This window comes from Rhinopithecus bieti, unplaced genomic scaffold (assembly GCF_001698545.2).
Source record: "Rhinopithecus bieti isolate Rb0 unplaced genomic scaffold, ASM169854v2 scaffold_74202, whole genome shotgun sequence".
NCBI classification, from domain to species: domain Eukaryota; kingdom Metazoa; phylum Chordata; class Mammalia; order Primates; family Cercopithecidae; genus Rhinopithecus; species Rhinopithecus bieti.
The window spans coordinates 224,775-247,027 of record NW_016827513.1 but is presented as its reverse complement, the minus strand read 5'-3'; the positions used below and the strand labels follow the sequence as shown (position 1 = coordinate 247,027).

The 22,253-nt window shown below is 38.4% G+C and overlaps 1 protein-coding gene and 1 long non-coding RNA gene across 2 annotated transcripts; one reads left to right on the top strand and one right to left on the bottom strand.

Annotated features, from left to right (window-relative positions):
• RNF103 (ring finger protein 103) lies at nt 1–20,364 on the top strand. Its single transcript, XM_017863822.1, has 4 exons — nt 1–757; nt 2,936–3,075; nt 11,400–11,515; nt 18,348–20,364. The coding sequence occupies exons 1-4, from the start codon at nt 532–534 to the stop codon at nt 19,921–19,923; spliced, it is 2,058 nt and encodes a 685-aa protein (XP_017719311.1). The 5' UTR covers nt 1–531; the 3' UTR covers nt 19,924–20,364.
• LOC108523298 (uncharacterized) lies at nt 5,892–18,416 on the bottom strand. The gene is made up of 3 exons (XR_001883783.1): nt 18,331–18,416; nt 13,604–13,757; nt 5,892–6,203 (listed from the first exon to the last, which is right to left on the bottom strand). It is a non-coding gene; the product is annotated as an uncharacterized LOC108523298 (long non-coding RNA).
• Nucleotides 20,365–22,253: the final 1,889 nt, after the last annotated feature.

The following is a 22,253-nucleotide window of genomic DNA, read 5'->3' as shown; positions in this document are numbered from 1 at the left end:
GCCGCGCCCTCCTGACCCGCGGCCGCGGGAGTCCGGCCCCCACGGCCCCTCGGGCCGGGGCCTGCAGCCCGGATCCCCGCCTCCTGGGCGAATCTGAGTTATTTTTTGGTCCCTCCCCCTCCCCCTTGAGATCGCGGCACCGGAGGGCCGACCCCGCCACCTGGGTCAGTGTCCCCCGCAGAGGGAAGCGTCCCTCGTTTTGTTCTTCCCCGCGAGCTCTCCCCGCGCCCCTCGCCTTCCGGTGCTTAATGGATGGCAGTTTTGAGTTTTTCTCATTTATTTTTGTCGCCTCTTGACTGGGAGGCCCGGCGCGAGGCTCTGCGCCTCTGCGTCCCTCGTCGCCACCTCACACCCGCGCAGATCCCGTCACCTTCCTCCCCGTCGTGGATGGCCGGCCAGTGACGGCGCCGGGTGGCCCGCGCGTGGACACGGGGCCCTCGCCCAAGCTGCCACCGAGCCGCGGCCTACGCCCTCGACCCTTCTCTCTCCCGTATTCCGAGCTCTCTGGAAAGAGAGGAGACGCCAGCGAAGATGTGGCTGAAGCTTTTTTTCTTGCTCCTTTATTTCCTGGTCCTGTTCGTCCTGGCCAGGTTTTTTGAGGCCATTGTATGGTATGAAACTGGCATCTTTGCCACCCAGCTGGTGGATCCGGTGGCCCTGAGCTTCAAGAAGCTGAAGACCATTTTGGAGTGCCGAGGGTTGGGCTACTCAGGGCTGCCTGAGAAGAAGGATGTCCGGGAGCTGGTGGAAAAGTCAGGCAAGTATCGAGCTTCCCCTAGGGTCGCCTCCACCTGGGAGAGGGGACGACCTGTACCTCCTGGTACCTGGCTGTTCCCCCAGAGTGAGGCCTTCCCTGGAAGAGTTAAAGCTGCCCAGGTTTCTTCGTCCAAGCTTTCTACAATCAAGTATGCGGATCCCAGCTTTGAGGAGGAGGCTGAAATTACTTGGAGGGGTGTTGGTGTATCCGTTTAAGGTTATCGTAAAATGACAGTTTAAAGTGTGGCTTCTTAGCATTGTTTACTAAGTTGAGTGATTTTCTCAAAATTCAGGAATATGAACTAGTTACAAACTGGAAAGCATTATTTGTCAGTTGAAGTTCATAAAACGTAAGAAAACTCCAAAACGTTGTCTATCAATAGTAGTATTTGTCACGATAGTAATAATAAGGTACCCAGAGTGGGGACACATCTTTGGAATACTTACTATCAGAGGCACTTGGGCCTAGGATTTGAATGTTAAATCATGAGTTTGAATATAGACAGTGTACACCGACTTTAAGTCTGAGAAGGAGAGTAAGTCTGAGTAAGACAAGCATTTTGTATAAATGCTTGCCATGTTCGAGTTTATATTATATTTCTGTTAGGATTATTTTAATTTGCATCTTGGATGTAAAAAAAAAGTTTTTGTCTTCTGTGTCACAGGCACCCTTGCATTGTTTAATGGGTTGAGAAATATAAGTGAAATAGTGCTGAGAGAATATTCAATGTCTTAAATAATGTGTTTTTAGTAATTGTGGGTTTTGGTAGGATTGGGTGAGAAATATGATTACTTTTTTTCACTGCTGGACAAAGTATATCTTTGTTTGGATATACTTCCTGAAAGTGGAATGTAATTTGAGAAAGGCTTTCTGCCTTGCTGTAGGGAGCAGCTGAAACTGATGGTTATCTTTTTTTGTTGTTTCAAGTATTTCTGTCAGCTGTCTTTTACAAGACAAATCTTTTCCTTCTTTAGTAGGCTATAGACATGTAGCATGATAGACAAGAATATGAACTCGCTAGCAGTTTAACACTTGGATATTTGTAGGTTGTGGGTTATAAAACTCATATCTCACTGTTAGGATAGAGGAGAGGAACCCACTCTGCAAAAGTGATAAATATTTCTTTAGAGAAAATATAAAATCGTGAATTATTCTTGCCCCTTGTTTGCTGACTGGTTTATGGTGATTCTTATTTCTGCCATAGGGGGAAGAAGTGGAGTAATTAGGGTAACAGATCACTACTAAATAAACTCTCTTGGTTTAGAGATGAGAAGTGTCTTAATTACTAAAGCCATCATTTTTTTATGGAAAATAATTTGATCACACATTTTTTTTTCTTTTGACAGTTATTTATTATTGCCTTCTTTCGGGACTAAAAGTACTTGGCACATTGAATGTATTAGGAGTCCACATATAAAACTTTAAGACGCACAGCCCAGTATGACACAAATCACACATTTTATGGCAGAAAAGTCATGGTATAGCTGTTTAAAAATTTAATTGTTTATTGTGAATGGTTTTGCTGCTATCATGGTGCAGTGCTTGGTTTCTCACTGTTTAATATTTAAGGCAAAAGTTAAAATAATTTGACTTTAGTGTTTTCCTTTCCTTTTTGTTTAATGATACAAGCTCTAAATTTACACTGTAAATTTGTATATGAATGTGAAGTTTGTTCTAACGGGTAAAGTTCTAACCTCCAAGTCATACAAACCCTGTTGCTCTTTTAAGCAGGGCTGATGGCAAATTCTGTGAACCCAATTCTACATCTTTTAAGTAAGCATATGAGCCATACTGTTTAAAAATGTATATGAAGCCTGTATGTGTCATACGTAAAACTACATAATTAATAAAGTGGTGCTTTTTTGGAGTGGTACAAATTTGGTAATTTCCTAATAATTATGTGATAACCCCACTAAAATATAAGCCCTATTCTATAAGAGATAGATTTTTGTCTATTTTGTTCACTTTTGCCTGACACGTAGGAAGTTCTTACTATATACTTACTGAATGCATGACACCTAAGTGGGTATATCCAGGTTCTACTAGTAGCTCTTGTCTATAGAATACAATGAAAGTACAATATCATGTGATTCTTAACAGTGTAAAAAATGGAATTACTGAAATTGGGAATCTAGGATTCTTGCAACCTTATTGGTGTTACTCTTTTCCTTTCTTTAGGTGACTTGATGGAGGGTGAGCTCTATTCTGCTCTCAAGGAAGAAGAAGCATCCGAATCGGTTTCTAGTACCAATTTCAGTGGTGAAATGCACTTCTATGAGCTTGTGGAAGACACAAAAGATGGCATCTGGCTGGTTCAGGTATGAAAAGCAGTGATAATTTGATATTTTGAGAACCCTAAAAAAATTATTTTTACTAAAATAGTATGTACCAGCCAGTGACACTTCCGTGTACTTGTGTCTTGTTTCTCACACATAACTCAGTTCTCTTAGGGAGGTTCTAGTATCTTCTTAAAAAGGTTTTGGAGACTGAGGAAAATGAAAATTGACTAGTGGGAAAGAGAAAGTGGGGGATGGGGTCAACTTTTGTTTAGAATCCCCAGAAGCAAATCTATTTTAATTATTGGACCTTTGTTGAATTGAGAAATACACATATATATCCCTTTTATTTAGTGATTTGCACTGTTTCTCTCAGTTTTGTTACCTCCAGTTTTAATTCAGTGGCCTGAATAATTTTGTATGTAAGTAAGAACCCTAAAGTAAAAGTAAAGGAATCATTTATTAGGGAAATAGCCAATTTGTGACTATAGAGAAGCTGTTGTGGAAAATGGTGGGGGTGCTCATTACATAACTCATGATGATGAGATTATAATTTTTTAACCCTCGTTTTTATGATAGCAAAACTGTGAGACTTACTTAGCATATTAGAATTTTAGAGCTATGAAGGACCTTAAAAATATTTTATACTTTCCAAGATGTAATTTATGGCGAGTGGGCACGCATTATCGTTTACATATTTTAATTTAAATTAGAAAAATTATATTAACATGTAAATTTCATAAATTTTGCTTAGGAAGGACTAAAGTTATTTACATTTTAAAACTGTACATTCACTTAAAGTGACATATCAAGTAAATTAACAGCATGAATGTGGCTAAAATTATTAATGTAGTCTGTGAATGGCTGAAGCTTGGAAATTGTATCAGACTAACCTTTTCTGAGACTCTGAGAGGTGAAGTAGCTTGCCCAAGGTCATGGAAGTAGTTGGTAATATTGAACCAGGGTGAAACCCAGATCTTCTGATTTCTTGTCCAGTACTCTTGTCATTTCACCCTGGAGTAGGCAAAGTTTGATTCAGGGCATGAAAATTAAAATAGTTTCTTCATGTTTCTTTCTGAGAGTAAAGACTGCAAATATGGTAGGAAAAGCTTTGAGTTCAGAGACCTTAGTTGCAGGTCTGGTACTGTCACTGACTAGCAGTATGATTGTGAATAGGTATATTTTTCTGTTGTACATGACCTCAAATAAATACATATACATCTAAAAAGGATGAAACAGTAGTCCTCTGTGCTAAAGGGTTGAGGTTTGGGAATTCTTCCAGAGATGACATTGTTTATTCATGGCCTTTCTTTATTGTAACCTTCCTATTGCATTTGTCCTTTTACCTTCCAGATAATCTAATTCAGTAATTTTAAGTTCAGCAATGGGAGAGAATGCGAGGGTATAGGTGTAGTCCATACATTATCTGTTTAAATTTTAATTTATTTCTGTGTTAATGAAGTTGAAAAATAAGCTGTAGCTTTTTTAAAGCTTTAATTTATAAGTATATTGTTATTCCATTTCTTTTCTCTGGTACTTATTTCTAATAGTCTGATTGAGAAAGACACTGGTTTTGATAATTTTAGATTTTATTACTGAGGATGAGTTGAATAGCCAGTCCCACTGCCCTGCGTTCAGTGTCTAAATGTTTGTCATCCACATTGACTGATCCCATGGAAATAAATGGTGAGGATGTTGCACACCCTTGAAACTTGGAAGGGCCATGTCAAAAATCTTGAGTTCTTTTGCTATATAGGCTGCTGCCTATAGACAACAAATACATTCTGGTTCAGTAGTTAGCAGTATATTCTTGGCTTATAAATGATCTACTGTTTTTGATGTCCTGTTAAAGATATTCATGAATTAAGCTCCTGTAGTAAATATGTGACAGCATTCATCAAAAGTTTATTTAGCAGTTGTGGGTGTGTCAGGCCCTGTTCTGGGCCCTAAAGATAAACCAGAAACACATACCAAGCTAAGTCCTTGCTCTGTCAGGTAGCTCACATTCTAGTTGGGAGAGGCAGACACCAAATAAATATTTAATATAACATCAGTTAGTGGAAAGTACTAAGAATAAAAATGAGCAGATTAAGGAGAGGAGAGTGGCAAGGAGTTCTCTGGTAAGGTGGCAAATGAAGTAAAGAACAAATAATGATAGTAAATGGTAGCATTGTAAATTCTAGTTGCTAAATTTTTTTTCTCTGAAAATATTTTTAAACCTCATAGGTATTAATAGCTGAAAAACAACTCTTAAAAAATAGAATGTATTTCTATGGTTTTCTGTATATGGAAATGATGCAGTAGGACACCTACTTAATTTTTCCAATGATGCTCAAGGTTTGCACTGACCACCACTGTCTGGCTTGTGTTCCTTGAGGCCAGTGGCTTACATCTGTCAAATGGCTGGCCTGAGTCTGAAAGAACAATCTCTGTCTGGACAACTGAGAAGAATGAGATTGAAACCTTGTCCGTGGCACTGTGAACTAGCCAGCTAAGCCAATCAGCACAGCCACCTTGGTTTAAGCCCTTAAAAGAGGGTTGTATTTTTTTTTAAACTATGCTTAAAATTGAAAATATCTACTAGAAACAGAAGAGAAATGTCTCCATTGCTTGCCATTCTTTCAGCTCAGATCATATATATTAATCTATTGTAAAGGATAACTTTCAAGAATTCAGTTTTTAACAATTTGAATTGTTGTTATTTTCTGTTTACAGTAGTCCCTCCTTATCTGAGGGGGATACGTTCCAAGACCCCCAGTGGATGCCTGAAACCATGGATAGTACCAAATCCTATATAATCTATGTTTTTTCCTATACATACATACCTGTGATAAAGTTTAATGTGTAAGTTAGGCACAGTAACAACAACAACTAATGATAAAAATAGAACAATTATAACAATATACTGAAATAACATTTATGTAAATGTGGTGTCTCTCTCTCCGAATATCTAATTGTATGTAGCATTTTCAGACTGCAGTTGACTGCAGAAAGTGAAACTGAGGATAAGGGGAGACCACTGTATTTTAGAAGAAGCTGACTAATTTGTTCTCTGTCATTTGTTTTAAGTCTATGAGGAGTGTTTTCATAGATGAAGATGCACAGATGCCAGCCAGTTCAATCCTCTTCACATTTTCAAGCTTTTCCAGGTCCATTTTACAATATAGTCTCTGTAACGTGAACAGAATTAATTTTAGTTTTCAAGGTAGCAACATACGTATGACATCTTTACCAATGACACACTGTGATATACATGAAGAACCAAGTGCTCTTTTTTCTAAGTTATTTCTAACGTTGTTTTTCTCCTTTGTTCCTAACCCAAGCTCATATCTTTCATTAGCTATTCATTTAACAGTTTTGTGGATTCTTTGGCCCCAGTCTTCATAGCATTACAAATAGAAGATGGTTACTTTTCTTTCAAAAGACCCTTAGTCAGAGAGGCAGATGGCACATTAGATAGGCTTCTGAGGTGGAGAAGTTAGCATAATTTATGGGTTTTATGGATTTATCCTCCTCTTAACATTTCTATTTCTCTGTTTTGACTTTTGTCATAGTTCAAAGAAGGACATATTTGTTGCCTACTGGCTGTGTTACATCATACAGAATTTAAAGTCACTGGAATTGTAGCAGTGAGAAGCATCGTATGATTTAAAATAAAGCTTTGGGTCAATATTTACTGAAGTATTACATCAATATATTTCCTGTTTGGCTTACAAGAGTTAATAGCTGATTTTAAACTTGTTTATCTTTGCTCCTAGACAATAGTTTTGTTCGAGGAGATTCTAAATTACGTATTTCTTTCTTGACGCTACTATGGAGGTGAAACACATAGCAAGCCACTTTATCTTATATTTTGTAGTGGTAAAAAAAATTTTATAAATTCATAAAGAATACAAAAAATTAAAAGACCACTGTTTTGTTTTTGTCAATCACTTGTCCTTACTCTTAATGATTTTATATAGTTTGCATGTATATACTGGATTGCCTTATGATTTTGAAAGTAGAGACTCCCTATTATAATGAAATACTGAGAATGCAGAAAATATCATAGCACAATGCTCTTATTGTTCCAGGGAGTTATGTTACTTAACTAAACCTGGATGTTATTATATGGAGATTAACAATATTAAAAGGGGTATGCCACATGGTTTGATCAGTGATAAACCTCACCTCTAAATAATAGGCACTTTAAAATGCACTGAATTAGACATCTTTATGTCTGACTGAGGTCAAGAACATTAATATGCAGTTGCTTAGCAGAGTACTATTTATGCCACTGTTTGTCCAGAAAACATCTTGGTACAGGTTGCTGGGGAAGGGACGTTGATTATAACAGAACTCAGAAGCTTAAGAGTCTTTCCTTTAGAGACTCTGTGTAATCAGAACTAGAAGAATGAGTTATTAAACTGTAAGAAGCTGAAATTGTTCAGTTTGACATAAATAGTTATTGAGCACCCATATGAGCTGGGCACTATATTAGCTGCAGGGACCACAGTGGTGAGCAAGTGTGGGGATGCCAGAGGCAGATATCCTGGGAAAGGGAATGGAAAGATTGTTTCACTTCTAGCCTGTGTTGCCAGGTCTGTTCCAGACCTGGAACTCAAGCTGTACTTCTAGTCTTTGAAAATGTTCCCCACATACAGTGTTCCTTCCTGAGCTGCTGAGGAAAATGTCTCTCCTTTTAATGAGACCAGCCATATGAATGCTACTCAGAATCATCATGCATACTTCTAGGATATGAGCTATAAATTGGGGACTCTTACTGGTATGACATAGTGTGTGTGTTTGTGTGTGTGTGTGTGTATATATATATAAAATACATAATATATAAGGCATATATATATATTAGGCTGAGAATATTTTTTGTGCTCTGTGACTCAGCTAGATTAGTTATTTTGTGAAAATATTCGCATTTTTATAGTGGTTGGTTAATTTAAACTCCACCAGATTTAATTTATGCTAAACCTTCAGTTGAATTATATAACTATATAGGACATTGGACAAATTTTTAATTGCATAAATATAGCTGTAAAGTAATATAAAATGCTTTCATGCAATGCCTACAAGATTTTTCATTTTTGTGTAGCTCAGTCAGGGATCCTTAAACTCTTCAAAAACAAATGCTAGAACAGGTTGCTGAATAAATAAGGCCCTGGCATTGAACATTGTCTTGTACCTGCCCCAGGTACAAGTATGTTCCCAACTCTTTTCACTCACTTCTGCTATCCCTGCTGGAACCAGGCCATACCTGGGAAGAACCCCTCTCATTCCTCCTTCTTTTCCTAACTTTGGAGCTCTTATCACATGTCTCAAAGATACCTGTGCAGTGAACAGGGTCTTCACTGAAAGCTGCCTCCAGACTTAGGAACTAAATATTTACACTGGCGAGGCAACCTCTAAACTCCTTGGAGCAGTGTCATTCTGCACACAGACCTGAACTGTTTGAGTTATTTGCAACCTTGATCAAGAAATGGGATAATGCCTGAAAAGTGAGTTATTTTTGAAAGAGGGCAAACAGTAAAGAGTATGGTAGTATGCTTGCACACATACTTCTTAATCTTCCTAAGGAATCTGAAAAATAAATTAAACGTATCTTTGATTAGTTGACCAAAAGAACTACCAGATTGACTCTTGAGTGGTAGCAATAAAAATAAAAAAAAAGAAAAGAGGCAGCAGTAGTCTGCTTTGTTTGATCTTCCTGATTTTCTAGGTACAACCTTTTTTTCTTTCTTTTTTTTTTTTTTTTTTTTTTTTTTTTTTTTTTGAGATGGAGTCTTGCTCTGTTACCCAGGCTGGAGTACAGTGGCACAATCTCGGCTCACTGCAACCTCTGCTTCCCAGGTTCAAGTGATTCTCCTGCCTCAACCTCCCAAGTAGCTGGGATTACAGGTGTGCGCCACCACGCCTGGCTAATTTTTGTTTTTTCAATAGAGGTGGGGTTTTGCTATGTTGGCCAGGCTGGTCTTGAACTCCTGACCTCAAATGATCCACCCACCTCGGCCTCCAAAAGTGCTGGGATTAAAGGCGTGAGCCACCGCGTCCGGCCTCCTAGGTAAAACTTNTTTTTTTGAGATGGAGTCTTGCTCTGTTACCCAGGCTGGAGTACAGTGGCACAATCTCGGCTCACTGCAACCTCTGCTTCCCAGGTTCAAGTGATTCTCCTGCCTCAACCTCCCAAGTAGCTGGGATTACAGGTGTGCGCCACCACGCCTGGCTAATTTTGTTTTTTCAATAGAGGTGGGGTTTTGCTATGTTGGCCAGGCTGGTCTTGAACTCCTGACCTCAAATGATCCACCCACCTCGGCCTCCAAAAGTGCTGGGATTAAAGGCGTGAGCCACCGCGTCCGGCCTCCTAGGTAAAACTTATAAAGTACTTTGGGGCCAGAGAAAAATGTAAAAGCTAGGGACTTACTGGGTAGGGTAACTGGTGTAAGCATCCTTCAAAAGAGCTTTCACCTATTAAGTCCATGTCCCCCAGATTGCCTTCTTCCTGGTTACTTCAACTGTCTGAGTATTTGAATAAATTGTATCTGCCTCAATAAGACCACTTATTTTCATTAAAAAGTATATCAAAACCATGGTTGGGTGCAGAGGTTCATGCCTAGAATTCCAACACTTGGGAGGCCAAGGCAGGAGGATCACTTGAGGCCAGGTATTTGAGGCTGCAATGAGCCATGATTGAGTGACTGCACTTCAGCCTGGGGAACAGAGTGACACCCTGTCCCTTAAAAAAAAAAAAAAGTAATATCAAAACCATTTGCCTAATGCCCTAAATTGTGTATATGTATTCATTAAGCCTCAGACTTATGTGATAAGGTGTTATGTATGCATGTGTGTCTTGGTAAGTATGAGGATGGTAGTGGAATGTCACGGGTTATTTGGCACTTCAAGTCACTTGTCATCACCATGTGCTGTCTCTTCTGCTGCCCTCTGACATTTGTTAGACGTTCTAGCAGAGAGACCACAGATGAGGTGGCTGCACCACCTCTTGTATCTCCCAAGGAGTTGACTGTCAGCACTCATTTTACTCACCTACCTGCAACTTCACTTCCTGGAGGCTTTGTGAGTGTGAAAATGGTCCTTCCTCCCAGAAAGATTAGAGGTCCCCAGAGTATTATGTTGTAATTTTGAATTGTATAGTATCAGTAATATAACATTTATGAAAATAAAATTGGCCTATATACCCTGGACTTAAACAGATGGTTTCATGATGACTTTAGACATTTTTGGCTTTCCTTTAACTTCCCATTTAGTTATTTTTTATGGTCTTGTTTTTAATGTTTTTTCGTTTTTACTGGTATCTGCATTGAAATTCTGCCTTCATTAAAGGCAGGAAGATTAGGAGATAAAGAGAAAGGTATTAATGATTAGAAAGGCTGACATTTATAAGAGAAGTCTTAACATATTTTGAAGGTCTTGCTCTGTCACCCAGGCTGGATTGCAGTGGCACAATCTCTACTCACTGCAACCTCCACTTTGCAGGTTCAAGTGATTCTCATGCCTCAGCCTTCTGAGCAGCTGGGACTACAGGTGCCTGCCACCACGCCTGGCTAATTTTTGTATTTCTAGTAGAGACGGGGTTTTGCCATGTTGGCCAGGCTGGTCTTGAACTCCTGGACTCAAGTGATGCACCTGCCTCGGCCTCCCAACATGGGATTACAGGCGTGAGCCACCACACCTGGCCTCCTTTTCTTTTCTTAAGATTCTTTTTCTTTTCCTAATCCTAATTGTGTTTGAAAGCTCTTGCAAATTTGAAGTACAAGTTCAATAATGTAAAATTCATTATGGTAATTATTTTTGTATGTTAGAGCCATTCATGATTGTTAAGCAAAAAGCTTAGAAGTAGTAGTATTTATTGGTTTAGTCAAAACATCCTTTAATAGAAAACATGTGTTTGACTCTTGGCTCCATAATTATACTTTTTAAACAGTGAAATTTGAACTTGTTGAACCTACATGTGATAATTTTTAGTAAGCTTTATTTGGATTATTGTTTAAAATTTTCTTTTCAGATCAAAGAGAAATTATTCCAAGGGCCATTTTCTTTCTGTGTAACTTAATTAGAGAGAAGAGGCCACGTTGTGGAGAACATGGCTAGCTTTTTAATACAGTTTTGACTCCCTAACTCTCTTTGTAACTGCCACAGAGTGTGGGAGAGTTTAATTTACTTTTCAGTGTTTTAAGTCTTTTTTCCTATTGGATAGTTGCTCCTTCTATAACAATTGTAATGATAATGTGATGATACAGTAAACAATAACTGGGAACAGAATATCTTTTTTTTAAGTGAAATTATATTGTTGATATAAATGGTTGGTTTGACTCCATTTTAGGTAATTCAAGTTCCTTTTTCTCTTTTTTTGGGAATAGGTCATAGCAAATGACAGAAGTCCCTTGGTGGGCAAAATTCACTGGGAGAAAATGGTTAGAAAGGTGTCAAGATTTGGAATACGTACAGGCACATTTAACTGTTCCAGTGATCCCAGGTAAGTTGATTAGGCAATTCTTAGAATTTGAGTCCTGACCAGCATCTTTCTTGTTTGAAAAGGACAATGATACTAGAAGCCTGCTTGAACTGAAAGCTTATTATAATGTGTAGCACACTCTTAGTTACACAGGTGCTTGATTAATAGTTTTTAATAAACTGGCAGTTAATTACTTTTACTCTAAGGTCTGTCTCTGTCTTTTCTATCTCCCTCTCTCTCCCTGTCCCTTTCTTTGGCTCTTCTGTGTTTTTTCATGGCTTTAGGTGATATCTCTGTGCTGATCTAAATCTTCTTCTATCATTCTGACCTCTAGTTTGCATTTCTTTGCTTATTTCCATTGGCTCTGCAAGTATCCCTAGATATTTTCTTTTCCCTGAAACCTAGTATCTGAAATCAGATTCATTCTCTTTTTCTTTAATCATCCATGTATCCTTCTACCTTTCTTTTTTTCTGTCCTTCGCTGGTTTTCCCCCCATTTTCTCAAATAAGAATCCTCAGAGGTGTTTTTGTTTATGTTTTGTTTTTTTGTCATCATTTCCAGTATTCAGTCTGTCACATTATTTCTTGTTTTATTATTCCATTATTTCTTCTTTGAAATGCCTTTTTTTTTCCGTTTCTCATGCTAACAAGTTATAACTTAGACTCATTCATTCATTTAATTTTCCATTTGGTGAATATTTAATGAAAGATTAGCATGTACAGCATGTTTTTGTTTTGTGTGGACGAGGAGGCATATATATATATGTCAAAAACCCCACAATATTAGCTAGTTTCTAACGTAGGTAGATATGCCTGACTTACATCCTTTATATGTGTTAGCCGTAATGGGCAACCCATTGGTTGTAGAAAACTCTCCTAAACCATGACTATACCTCCTTTCCTTAGCCTTACATTTACTTCTCTTCTGCTTAGAACCCCTGTTTTGCCTGCTAGTAATACAAGGTGAGATCGATGGTAGAGTTCCCCTAAGAGTTGGGAATAGGAGGGAAGTTCCTGCATCTCTTAACTCACATTTAGTCTCCTCATCTACCTGCAAAGCTCTCATGCTCATCTTCACCACAGAGTCTTTTTTTCTTTTCTTTTCTTGAGACAGGATTTGGCTCTGTGACTCAGGCTGGAGTGCAGTGGTGTGATCATAGCTCACTGCAACCTCCAACTGATGGAGTGGTTCAAGTGATCTTCCCACCTTAGCATCCCAAGTAGCTGGGACTATATGCATGCATCACCACACCTGGCTAATTTTTATTTTTTTTTTAGAGATGGGGTCTTGCTGTGTTGCCAGGCTGGTAACCACAGAATCTTAATCACATCCCATTGACTTTTTGTTGAAATGTCCAAGATAGCTTAAGTCTTAATGCTCTTTTGAAAAGGAAATCATTCTGATCTCCATCCATCATTTACCAAAGACTTAGGATTTGATCTGATTCCATCATTTCCAAATAGAGTCTAAGTGAAAGGTCTTTGTCTCCCTCACTGATTTTTACAATACTAGAACAAATGATAATGCTGATATTTAGATTTTTAAATTTATGTCAAAAGTCAGTATTCATATCACTATCTTCTTTTAAAATACTTAATGTATTTTTAAAAACTCAATGGAACTAAATAATATATTTCAAACATTATAGTTTATAAATATATTAGATAGCATCAAATAAAAACACATTTTAAAACTATATAAAGTTGAATACATTAATTAAAGTCTAATGTTATTAGATAATAAAGAATTCAAAACACAAAGTAAAATAATCTGTTAAATATGAAAAACTGAAAGAATGATTAGGTGGGGGCAGACAGATCATAATCTTATAAATCAGAGTGCATCAGAAGTGTCATAATTCAGTCTAGTGGATTTTAGTGCAAATTTGTTTAGCTCTTCTTTTAAAAAGCTCTGATTCTGTATTAGCTGAGAAATGGTGAAGAGATACATATAACCTAGCTCCAGATGGTTTTCTCTAAATCCTTCATCTTCAAATAATCCTAGCTCTTATCTACAATTGAAGCAATTTTTTTTTTTGAGTAACTTTTTGCTTTTTTGTTGATTGTAGCTATAGTTTTTGTTCTTTAAAAAAAGTACTTCTACTCAACTTCATCAGAAAATGATTTTGTTGCACAGTGACTTGTACTAGTTCCAATAATGTGTCCATGACTCCTCATTTGGAAAGTCCTCCAACTGGAATAAGAACTGTTCTTGCCATAGAAGCTATGCTTAGTCAGGGTCATTTTTTTCTTCTTTTGATGACTATGGAGATAGAGAAGAACAAAATTTAGAGATACAGAAAAGAATGTTCAGAATTTCAATGCAGGGTATAAGTGGGCAGAGAATAGTGTTATTCAGGAAGTGTTTTAATCACATATTTTGAGTAATTGAGTCATCATCTTGATTTTGGAGTTTTAAAAATACCAAAAGTCTGTGCTGCATTCTTTGACTGTAGTCCCTTCTCTGGGGTGGCCTCTGGGCAGCTAACTTCAATATGCTGGTCCCACTGTAGAGCTATACTTTCCTTACCTGTTTAGCTCTTGCCTTAGTCTGTTTTGTGTTGCTGTATAAGAATATCTGAGGCTGAGTGGTGGCTCATGCCTGTAATCCCAGCACTTTGGGAGACCAAGGCGGGTGGATCACCGGAGGTGAGGAGTTCAAGACCAGCCTGGCCAACATGGTGAAACCTCATCTCTACTAAAAATACAAAAATTAGCCGGGCTTGGTTGTGGGTGCCTGTAGTCCCAGCTACTCGGGAGGCTGAGGCAAGAGAATCGCTTGAACTCAGGAGGTGCAGGTTGCAGGGAGCTGAGATTGCACCACTGCACTCCAAGCCTGGGTGACAAGAGCGAGACTCTGTCTCAAAAAAAAAAAAAAAAAAAAAAAAAAAAAAAAACCTGAGGCTGAGTAATTTATAAAGAAAATAGATTTATTTAGCTCACTGTTCTGCAGGCTGTATAAGAAGCATGGTGCCAGCATCTGCTCAGCTTCTAATGAGGCTTCTGTGCTGCCAGAACATGGTAGAGAAGGTCAAAGGGGAAGTGACCACATGTGAAGGGCATGTGGCTTTATGTCAACCCACTGCAATTCAGTCTTGCCAGAGCTAGCACTCACTAACTTGAGAGCAGCACTAAGTATTCATGAGGGATCCGCCTCCATGACCCAGACACCTCCCACTAGGCCCCACCTCTCAACACTGCCACACTGGGAAGAAAATGTCAACATGAGGTTTGGTGGGGACAGACAAACCGTAACCAAACCAGAGCAGCTCCCTTAAGAACATTCAGGACTACCACTTCAGAGCAGCTTCTGACGCTGTCTAGTTGTAGCAACTTTAATTTCTTTCCCCATATACCCAAAAGGAGTGGCCTTGCCTGGCTCTATTTCTTCTCATTCCCTAACCAACAGATCGATTTCAGAGAGCTTTTCCTATGAGGTTCATACTCTGTAATTTTTTTGAGAAAATAGGAGATGAGGTGGTAATGATGTGTGTGGGTAGGGTTGGGGAGATGGGGGTTGGTAAAGAGAAGATAGAGGACATGGGAATTGCAGGAGGTGAGTGGTAAACAGGAAGCCTTATGGCAAGAGTGTCAGGGATGGTGGCCTGTGGAAAAAATGGGGAAGGAGAAGAGAAGGGATTGCAGAGAGAGCCAGGAAAGCCAAGGAGGCCACTGACCTTGTCTGAAAAAACAGCATACATAAACAGAAATCTTAAGGTTTCTTTTTCTTTCTTTCTTTCTTTTTTTTTCTTTTTTTTTTTTTTTTTTTTTTTTTTTTTTGTTGGGTTCTTTTTTTTGAGATGGAGTCTCACTGTATTGCCCAGGCTGGACTGCAGCGGCACGATCTCAGCTCACTGCAACCTCAGCCTACTGGGTTCAGGCGATTCTCATGTCTCAGCCTCCCAAATAGCTGGGATTACAGGTGCACGCCACCATGCCCAGCTAGTTTTTGTATAGTAGAGACAGGGTTTCACCATGTTGACCAGACTGGTCTCAAACTGCTGGCCTCAAGTGATCCACCTGCCCTGGCCTCCCAAAGTGCTGGGATTACAGGTGTAAGTCACCGAGCCTAGCTCTTTTTAAATATAGCATGCCACATCAGCAACTGGAAGACCAAAACTCACAAGCCATGTTTCCTATCATTTTTAGTCTTAAAATTCTCTAAGAGATCTTAAAAGGTCTCTAAGAGAACTCAAAAGGTTTAGTTTAAAAACTAGAGGATATTTTCATGGTATTGTCATTGAATTTATTCAGATTGTAAAAAATAAATTTGAATTGGCAATAAAAGTTTTTATATTGATGTAAGGTAATACAACATTATTCTATCTGGAACGATAAAATTCTTACTTAGCTCTGAACTGAAAAGAAAGCACATAATATGTTTGTTTTCTTATATGAAGAAATGTCTGCACTTAGAACTTGTTCATTTTACAAAGTAAGTTTTCTGTCAGAAAGACTGTCATTTAATTTATGACACAAATCAGAGGCCACAGTAGGAAGATAAAATGGATGGCCAAGAGTTGAAATGTGTCATCACAAATATCATGTGCAATGAAAACGTTAAAGATACTTGAAGATATTTAAGATATAAATAAGACAATTGTCCATATGCATTTGACTTGTAACTTTTTTGGGATAGGGTAAAAATAGAATTCATGTCAGTCAATGAATTATTATTTTGCATTGAGTAGAAGATATTTATTTTGTAGGAATATATACTTTTCAGACCATTTCAGTTAAAACAGTAATGATATTAATGGAATCTGTCTTATTAAGGAAGTGAATCAACTCAACAAGAAGCTAAGAGTCACGGTCTGTGATTTTGAGTCACCTAGACAGTTTTCCAGAATCATCACTAACCTTGTCTTAAAACATAGCATCTTGTCATCATTTATCTTAAACTATATCACAAAATCCCTGAGATAAAATTAGTCATATTATCATTATAAAGCTATATGCTACCTACGTCAAGACTCTTCTCTCTTCATCTCATTATATCATGTGTAATATGCTTATTTAATAAAATATAATCCATGCTAAGTAAAGCATAATATCTATGAGTTTTACATCAATATTCTGAGTAGCAAAATGAGAAGTCAGATATTTATTACTATGCATATACAAATCTGTAACAAATAAAACGTATCCATGTGGTAGATTGTCTTTTTTTACAATTTTATTGAGGTAAATTTTACTTAAAAATTTCACATGGTAGGTTTTGGGAAAAAAAAGTACTTTCTAAAAACGAAAGATTAACTCTTCTGTGTGGTACATGAAAAAAGAAACTAAAACGAGCTAAAACTAAAAACAAAAGGCAGCCTGGGCAACATAATGAGGCCCATCTCTACAAAAAATTATTTTAAAACTTAGCCTGGGATGGTGGCGTGCATATATGGTCCTAGCTACTCAAGGAGGCTGAGTCAGGAGAATTGCTTGAGCCCAGGAGTTCAAGACTACAATGAACTGTGATTGCATCAGTGCACTCCAGCCTAGGTGACAGGGAAAGACCCTGTCTCTTAAATAAAATAACTAAAAATTTAAAAATAAAAAACAAAAGGAAAATATTTTCACTTACAATCTCTTTACTGGGATACAACAGCTGTTTTCATTTTCTTTTTTTTTTTTTTTTTTTGAGACAAAGTCTTGCTCTGTCGCCCAGGCTGGAGTGTGCCAGTGGCGTGATCGCAGCTCGCTGCAACCTCTGCCTCCCAGGTTCAAGCAGTTCTTCTGCCTCAGCCTCCCAAGTAGCTGGGATTACAGGCGCGCGTTGCCATGCCAGCTAATTTTTGTATTTTCAGTAGAGATGGGGTTTCACCATGTTGGCCAGGATAGTCTCAATCTCCTGACCTTGGCCTCCCAAAGTGCTGGGATTACAGGTGTGAGCCACTGCGCCCAGCCTGCTTTCATTTTTTAATATTTCTTTTCTCTCATTACCTAGTTTTCTAAGGGGAGATGGATGTCACAAGTCTCCTAGCAAGAACCTGTCAATAGACAGGTTTCCAAAAGGAAGACAGTCCTGACCCTACTAGATAAATCTAGTAAACGAATGATTGAATTTTAGTTAAATTCTTCTGAATATACTCTGCTGTAAAATGGGGATCATTCTTGAAGTGAACCTCTTAATCTAAATACTTCCTGTTTTTGTTTCCTCACTCCTCTTCATGATCTTCATTGAAGAAATAAGAGAATACAAACATATATGGGGCTTGCAGTTGCTCTTTTCTTGGTTGGCTTTTGTTCAGATTACTTTGTAGCAGTCAGGCATTGTGGTAGTTGTTAATTAAATGAGTCAGCATGACTGCTACCCTCAAGGAGCTTGTACCAAACCAATGACTCAGCCTTAGGATAATCTGTTTTCTTCTCTTTTCTCCACCCATCTGGATTCTAACCATCCTTCAAGACCTAGTTCAATTCCTGAACCATTCATGAAATCTGCACCATCCCAAACTTTGAACTTCTTTTGCATTATTTAGCAACAGAATATATAAAGTTTTATCTCTCTTTTGTCTCCTTAATAGGATTTTAAATTCCTTCTGAGCATGAATTATTCTTATCTTCTGGATCTTAGCACATAACGCAGTTGTAGGTACATAAGAGATGCTGAAGTAATTGCTGATTCCTTTGAATCAGGCTTTTCAAGATACACTTTATTAAAAAAAAAAAGAAGAAACATAGAAATACAAAACAAACTAGAAAACAGAGCTTGCTTTTCACAGCTGCCAAGTAGTGGTACTACTTTTTGATTATTTGGAGATTATTTGGTTTTGGGAACAGGTGCTAAAGAAATTTATCAGGGAAGATAAATTGATTGCATTACAGCCTAGCTGCTTACTTACAGTTTCCTCTCTTATAGATATTGCAGGAGAAGAGGCTGGGTCCGATCCACACTCATTATGTCTGTTCCACAAACAAGTACTTCAAAAGGGAAAGTCATGCTTAAGGAATACAGTGGACGCAAGATTGAAGTAGAGCACATTTTTAAATGGATAACTGCTCATGCAGCTTCTCGGATCAAAACCATTTATAATGCTGAACATTTGAAAGAAGAATGGAATAAAAGTGATCAGTATTGGTTAAAAATATACCTATTTGCAAACCTTGACCAGCCCCCAGCTTTCTTCTCTGCACTAAGTATAAAGTTTACTGGAAGAGTTGAGTTTATTTTTGTTAATGTAGAAAATTGGGACAACAAGAGTTATATGACAGATATTGGCATATATAATATGCCGTCATACATACTTAGAACTCCTGAAGGAATTTACAGATATGGAAACCACACAGGCGAATTTATATCCCTTCAGGCCATGGATTCATTTTTGCGCTCATTACAACCTGAGGTAAATGATCTGTTTGTTTTGAGCTTGGTTCTAGTTAATCTTATGGCTTGGATGGACTTATTTATTACACAAGGAGCTACCATCAAGCGATTTGTGGTTCTCATAAGCACTTTAGGGACATATAATTCTCTATTAATTATTTCCTGGCTACCTGTGTTGGGCTTTTTACAGCTACCTTACTTAGATAGCTTTTATGAATATAGCTTAAAATTGTTGAGATATTCCAATACAACCACACTGGCTTCATGGGTAAGGGCAGACTGGATGTTTTACTCTTCACACCCAGCCCTGTTTCTCAGTACATACCTTGGACATGGTTTACTAATTGATTACTTTGAGAAGAAGAGAAGGCGCAACAACAACAATGATGAAGTCAATGCCAATAACTTAGAATGGCTATCAAGTCTGTGGGACTGGTACACCAGCTACCTCTTCCACCCGATTGCTTCTTTTCAGAACTTTCCTGTAGAATCTGATTGGGACGAAGACCCTGACTTATTCTTAGAGCGCTTAGCTTTTCCTGACCTTTGGCTTCACCCTCTGATACCAACTGATTATATTAAAAACTTACCAATGTGGCGATTTAAATGTCTTGGAGTCCAGTCTGAAGAGGAAGTGTCAGAGGGGTCTCAAGATACTGAAAATGACTCAGAAAGTGAGAACACAGACACTTTGAGCAGTGAGAAGGAAGTATTTGAAGATAAGCAAAGCGTACTTCACAATTCTCCAGGAAGAACAAGTCACTGTGATGCTGAGGCTTGTTCATGTGCCAATAAATATTGTCAGACCAGCCCATATGAAAGGAAGGGGAGGTCATATGGATCATATAATGCTAATGAAGATATGGAACCTGATTGGTTAACTTGGCCTGCTGATATGCTGCACTGTACTGAATGTGTTGTTTGCCTAGAGAATTTTGAAAATGGATGTTTGCTAATGGGGTTGCCTTGTGGTCATGTGTTTCATCAGAATTGCATTGTGATGTGGTTGGCTGGGGGCCGACATTGTTGCCCTGTTTGCCGGTGGCCTTCTTATAAAAAAAAGCAGCCATATGCACAACACCAGCCCTTGTCGAATGGTGTCCCATCTTAACCATGTGCAATTTGTCCTTTATAAGCTTTGAGTATCTTACAGCTTGCCTTTTAATGTTAGTCACAATGTTTTGTGGTTTGAAGTTGTTTAATGTTAGTGCAGTGACAGGAAATACACATTATGCTAATGTTGATGGCAGAATTTATTTGGTTGCCTTGTGTGTTAATTGAATGCATACTTAATTGTAAAATGTTTTATTTACAACATTGGAAATTCAGAAGTTAATGTTTTTTGTAAGCACAAAAGAAGTATGATAGAAATTTATCCTAGCAAGACTTTACAAGATAGGATCAAATTCTAATGGAATTGAGCCGGTTTCTTATCCTAAATGTTTCCTCCCTTTTTACAATCTCTGTCCAACACCTCTTGGTTAAATAATGTATGCTGTGAGACATGAAATTAAAACAGACCTATGAAATAAATTATTTTAAAACCAGAAGATTACAGATTTTCCAATGTTAAATTTTTTTTGATAAGGTGGCTGAATGATATAGGTGTTTTGCTGGTTTGTTAATTTCACAGGTAGATCAAACATGATTCTTGACTCATGTTGGGGAGGAAGACAAAATGTTGCTGGCACTTGCTGGAAGTGACAGTTCACCTTTTAGCTTGGTTAGCTTTGATGGGAAAGAATTTCATGGTGGGCTTTTGAAAAAGTACTAAATAATTTATTAGTACTTAGCACATTCATCTAAATAAAATCAACTGTAGCATATTAGCCATGCATAAATTATGTTTTTTCTGACTTCTACTTTTGAAAGTTTTTAAAGCTACAGAAAGCTATAAACATAGTACAGTGAACATCCATTTCTTTTTATCTAATTTCACCAAGTGTTCATATTTTGTTATATTTGTTTTATCTCCTCTCTCTCATGTGTGTTTTCTTTTTTTTTTTTTTTTTTTTTTTTTGTCTTTTTGAGATGGAGTCTCACTCTGTCGCCCAGGCTGGAGTGCAGTGACACGATCTCGGCTCACTGCAAGCTCCGCCTCCTGGGTTCACGGTAGTAGCTGGGACTACAGGCGCCTGCCACCATGCCCAGCTAATTTTTTTTATTTTCAGTAGAGACAGGTTTTCACCATGTTAGCCAGGACGGTCTCGATCTCCCGACCTCATGATCCGCCCGCCTAGGCCTCCCAGGTGCTGGAATAACAGGCATGAGCCACCGCGCCTGGCCACTGATCCTTTAGAAAATAAATTTCAGTCATCATGATGACTGAGCCCTAAATATATCGTCACATATCTAAGAACAAGGACATTCTTTTATGTAACCACTATACCATTATGACACTCAAGAAATTTAACATTGACTGAAAAATAGCTAATGTATATAAAAATCGATACTCCCCAATTGCTCCTAAAATATCCTTTATATCTAAATGTTTTGTTTTATTTTATTGTGAACTCAGACATAGTTGATACATTAGGTTTGGTCTCCTCCTTTACATCCTTTACAGTAATTCCCCTGCCCCACCTTTTCTTTTCTTTTCTTTTTTTTTTTCTAAGACAGTTTCACTCTTGTTGCCCAGGCTGGAGTGCAGTGGCACGATCTCAGCTCACCGCAACCTCCGCCTCCTGGGTTCAAGCGATTCTCCTGCCTCAGCCCCCCGAGTAGCTGGGATAACAGGCACCCGCCACCACACGCAGCTAATGTTTGTACTTTTAGTAGAGACTGAGTTTCTCCATGTTGGCCAGGCTGGTCTCAAACTCTCCACCTCAGGTGATCTGCCCGCCTTGGCTCCCAAAGTGCTGGGATTACAGGTATGAGCCACGGCGCTTGGTCACTGCCCCCCTTTTAAAAAAGTAGACTTCTTTGATTTCTCTCTGGTGTTCTGTTTTATTTTTATTTTATTATTATTTTTTCTTTTTTTGAGACAGTGTCTCTCTCTGTCGCCCAGGCTGGAGTGCAGTGGCAAGATCTCAGCTCACTGCAACCTCTGCCTCCCTGGTTCAGGCGATTCTCCTGCCTCAGCTTCCCGAGTAGCTGGGATTACAGACATGCACTGCCATGGCATGATCTCAGCTCACTGCAACCTCCGCCTCCCTGGTTCAGGTGATTCTTGTGCCTCAGCCTCCTGAGTAGCTGTGATTACAGACGTGCACCACCATGCCTGGCTAATTTTTGTATTTTTGGTAGAGACGGGGTTTTGCCATGTAGGCCGGGCTTGTCTAGAACTCCCAGCCTCATGTGATCTGCCTACCTCGGCCTCCCAAAGTGATGGGATTACAGGCATGTGCCACCACGCCTGGCCAATTTATTTTTTATTTTATTTTATTTATTTTATTTTATTTTATTTTATTTTATATTTTATTTTATTTTATTTTTTTATTT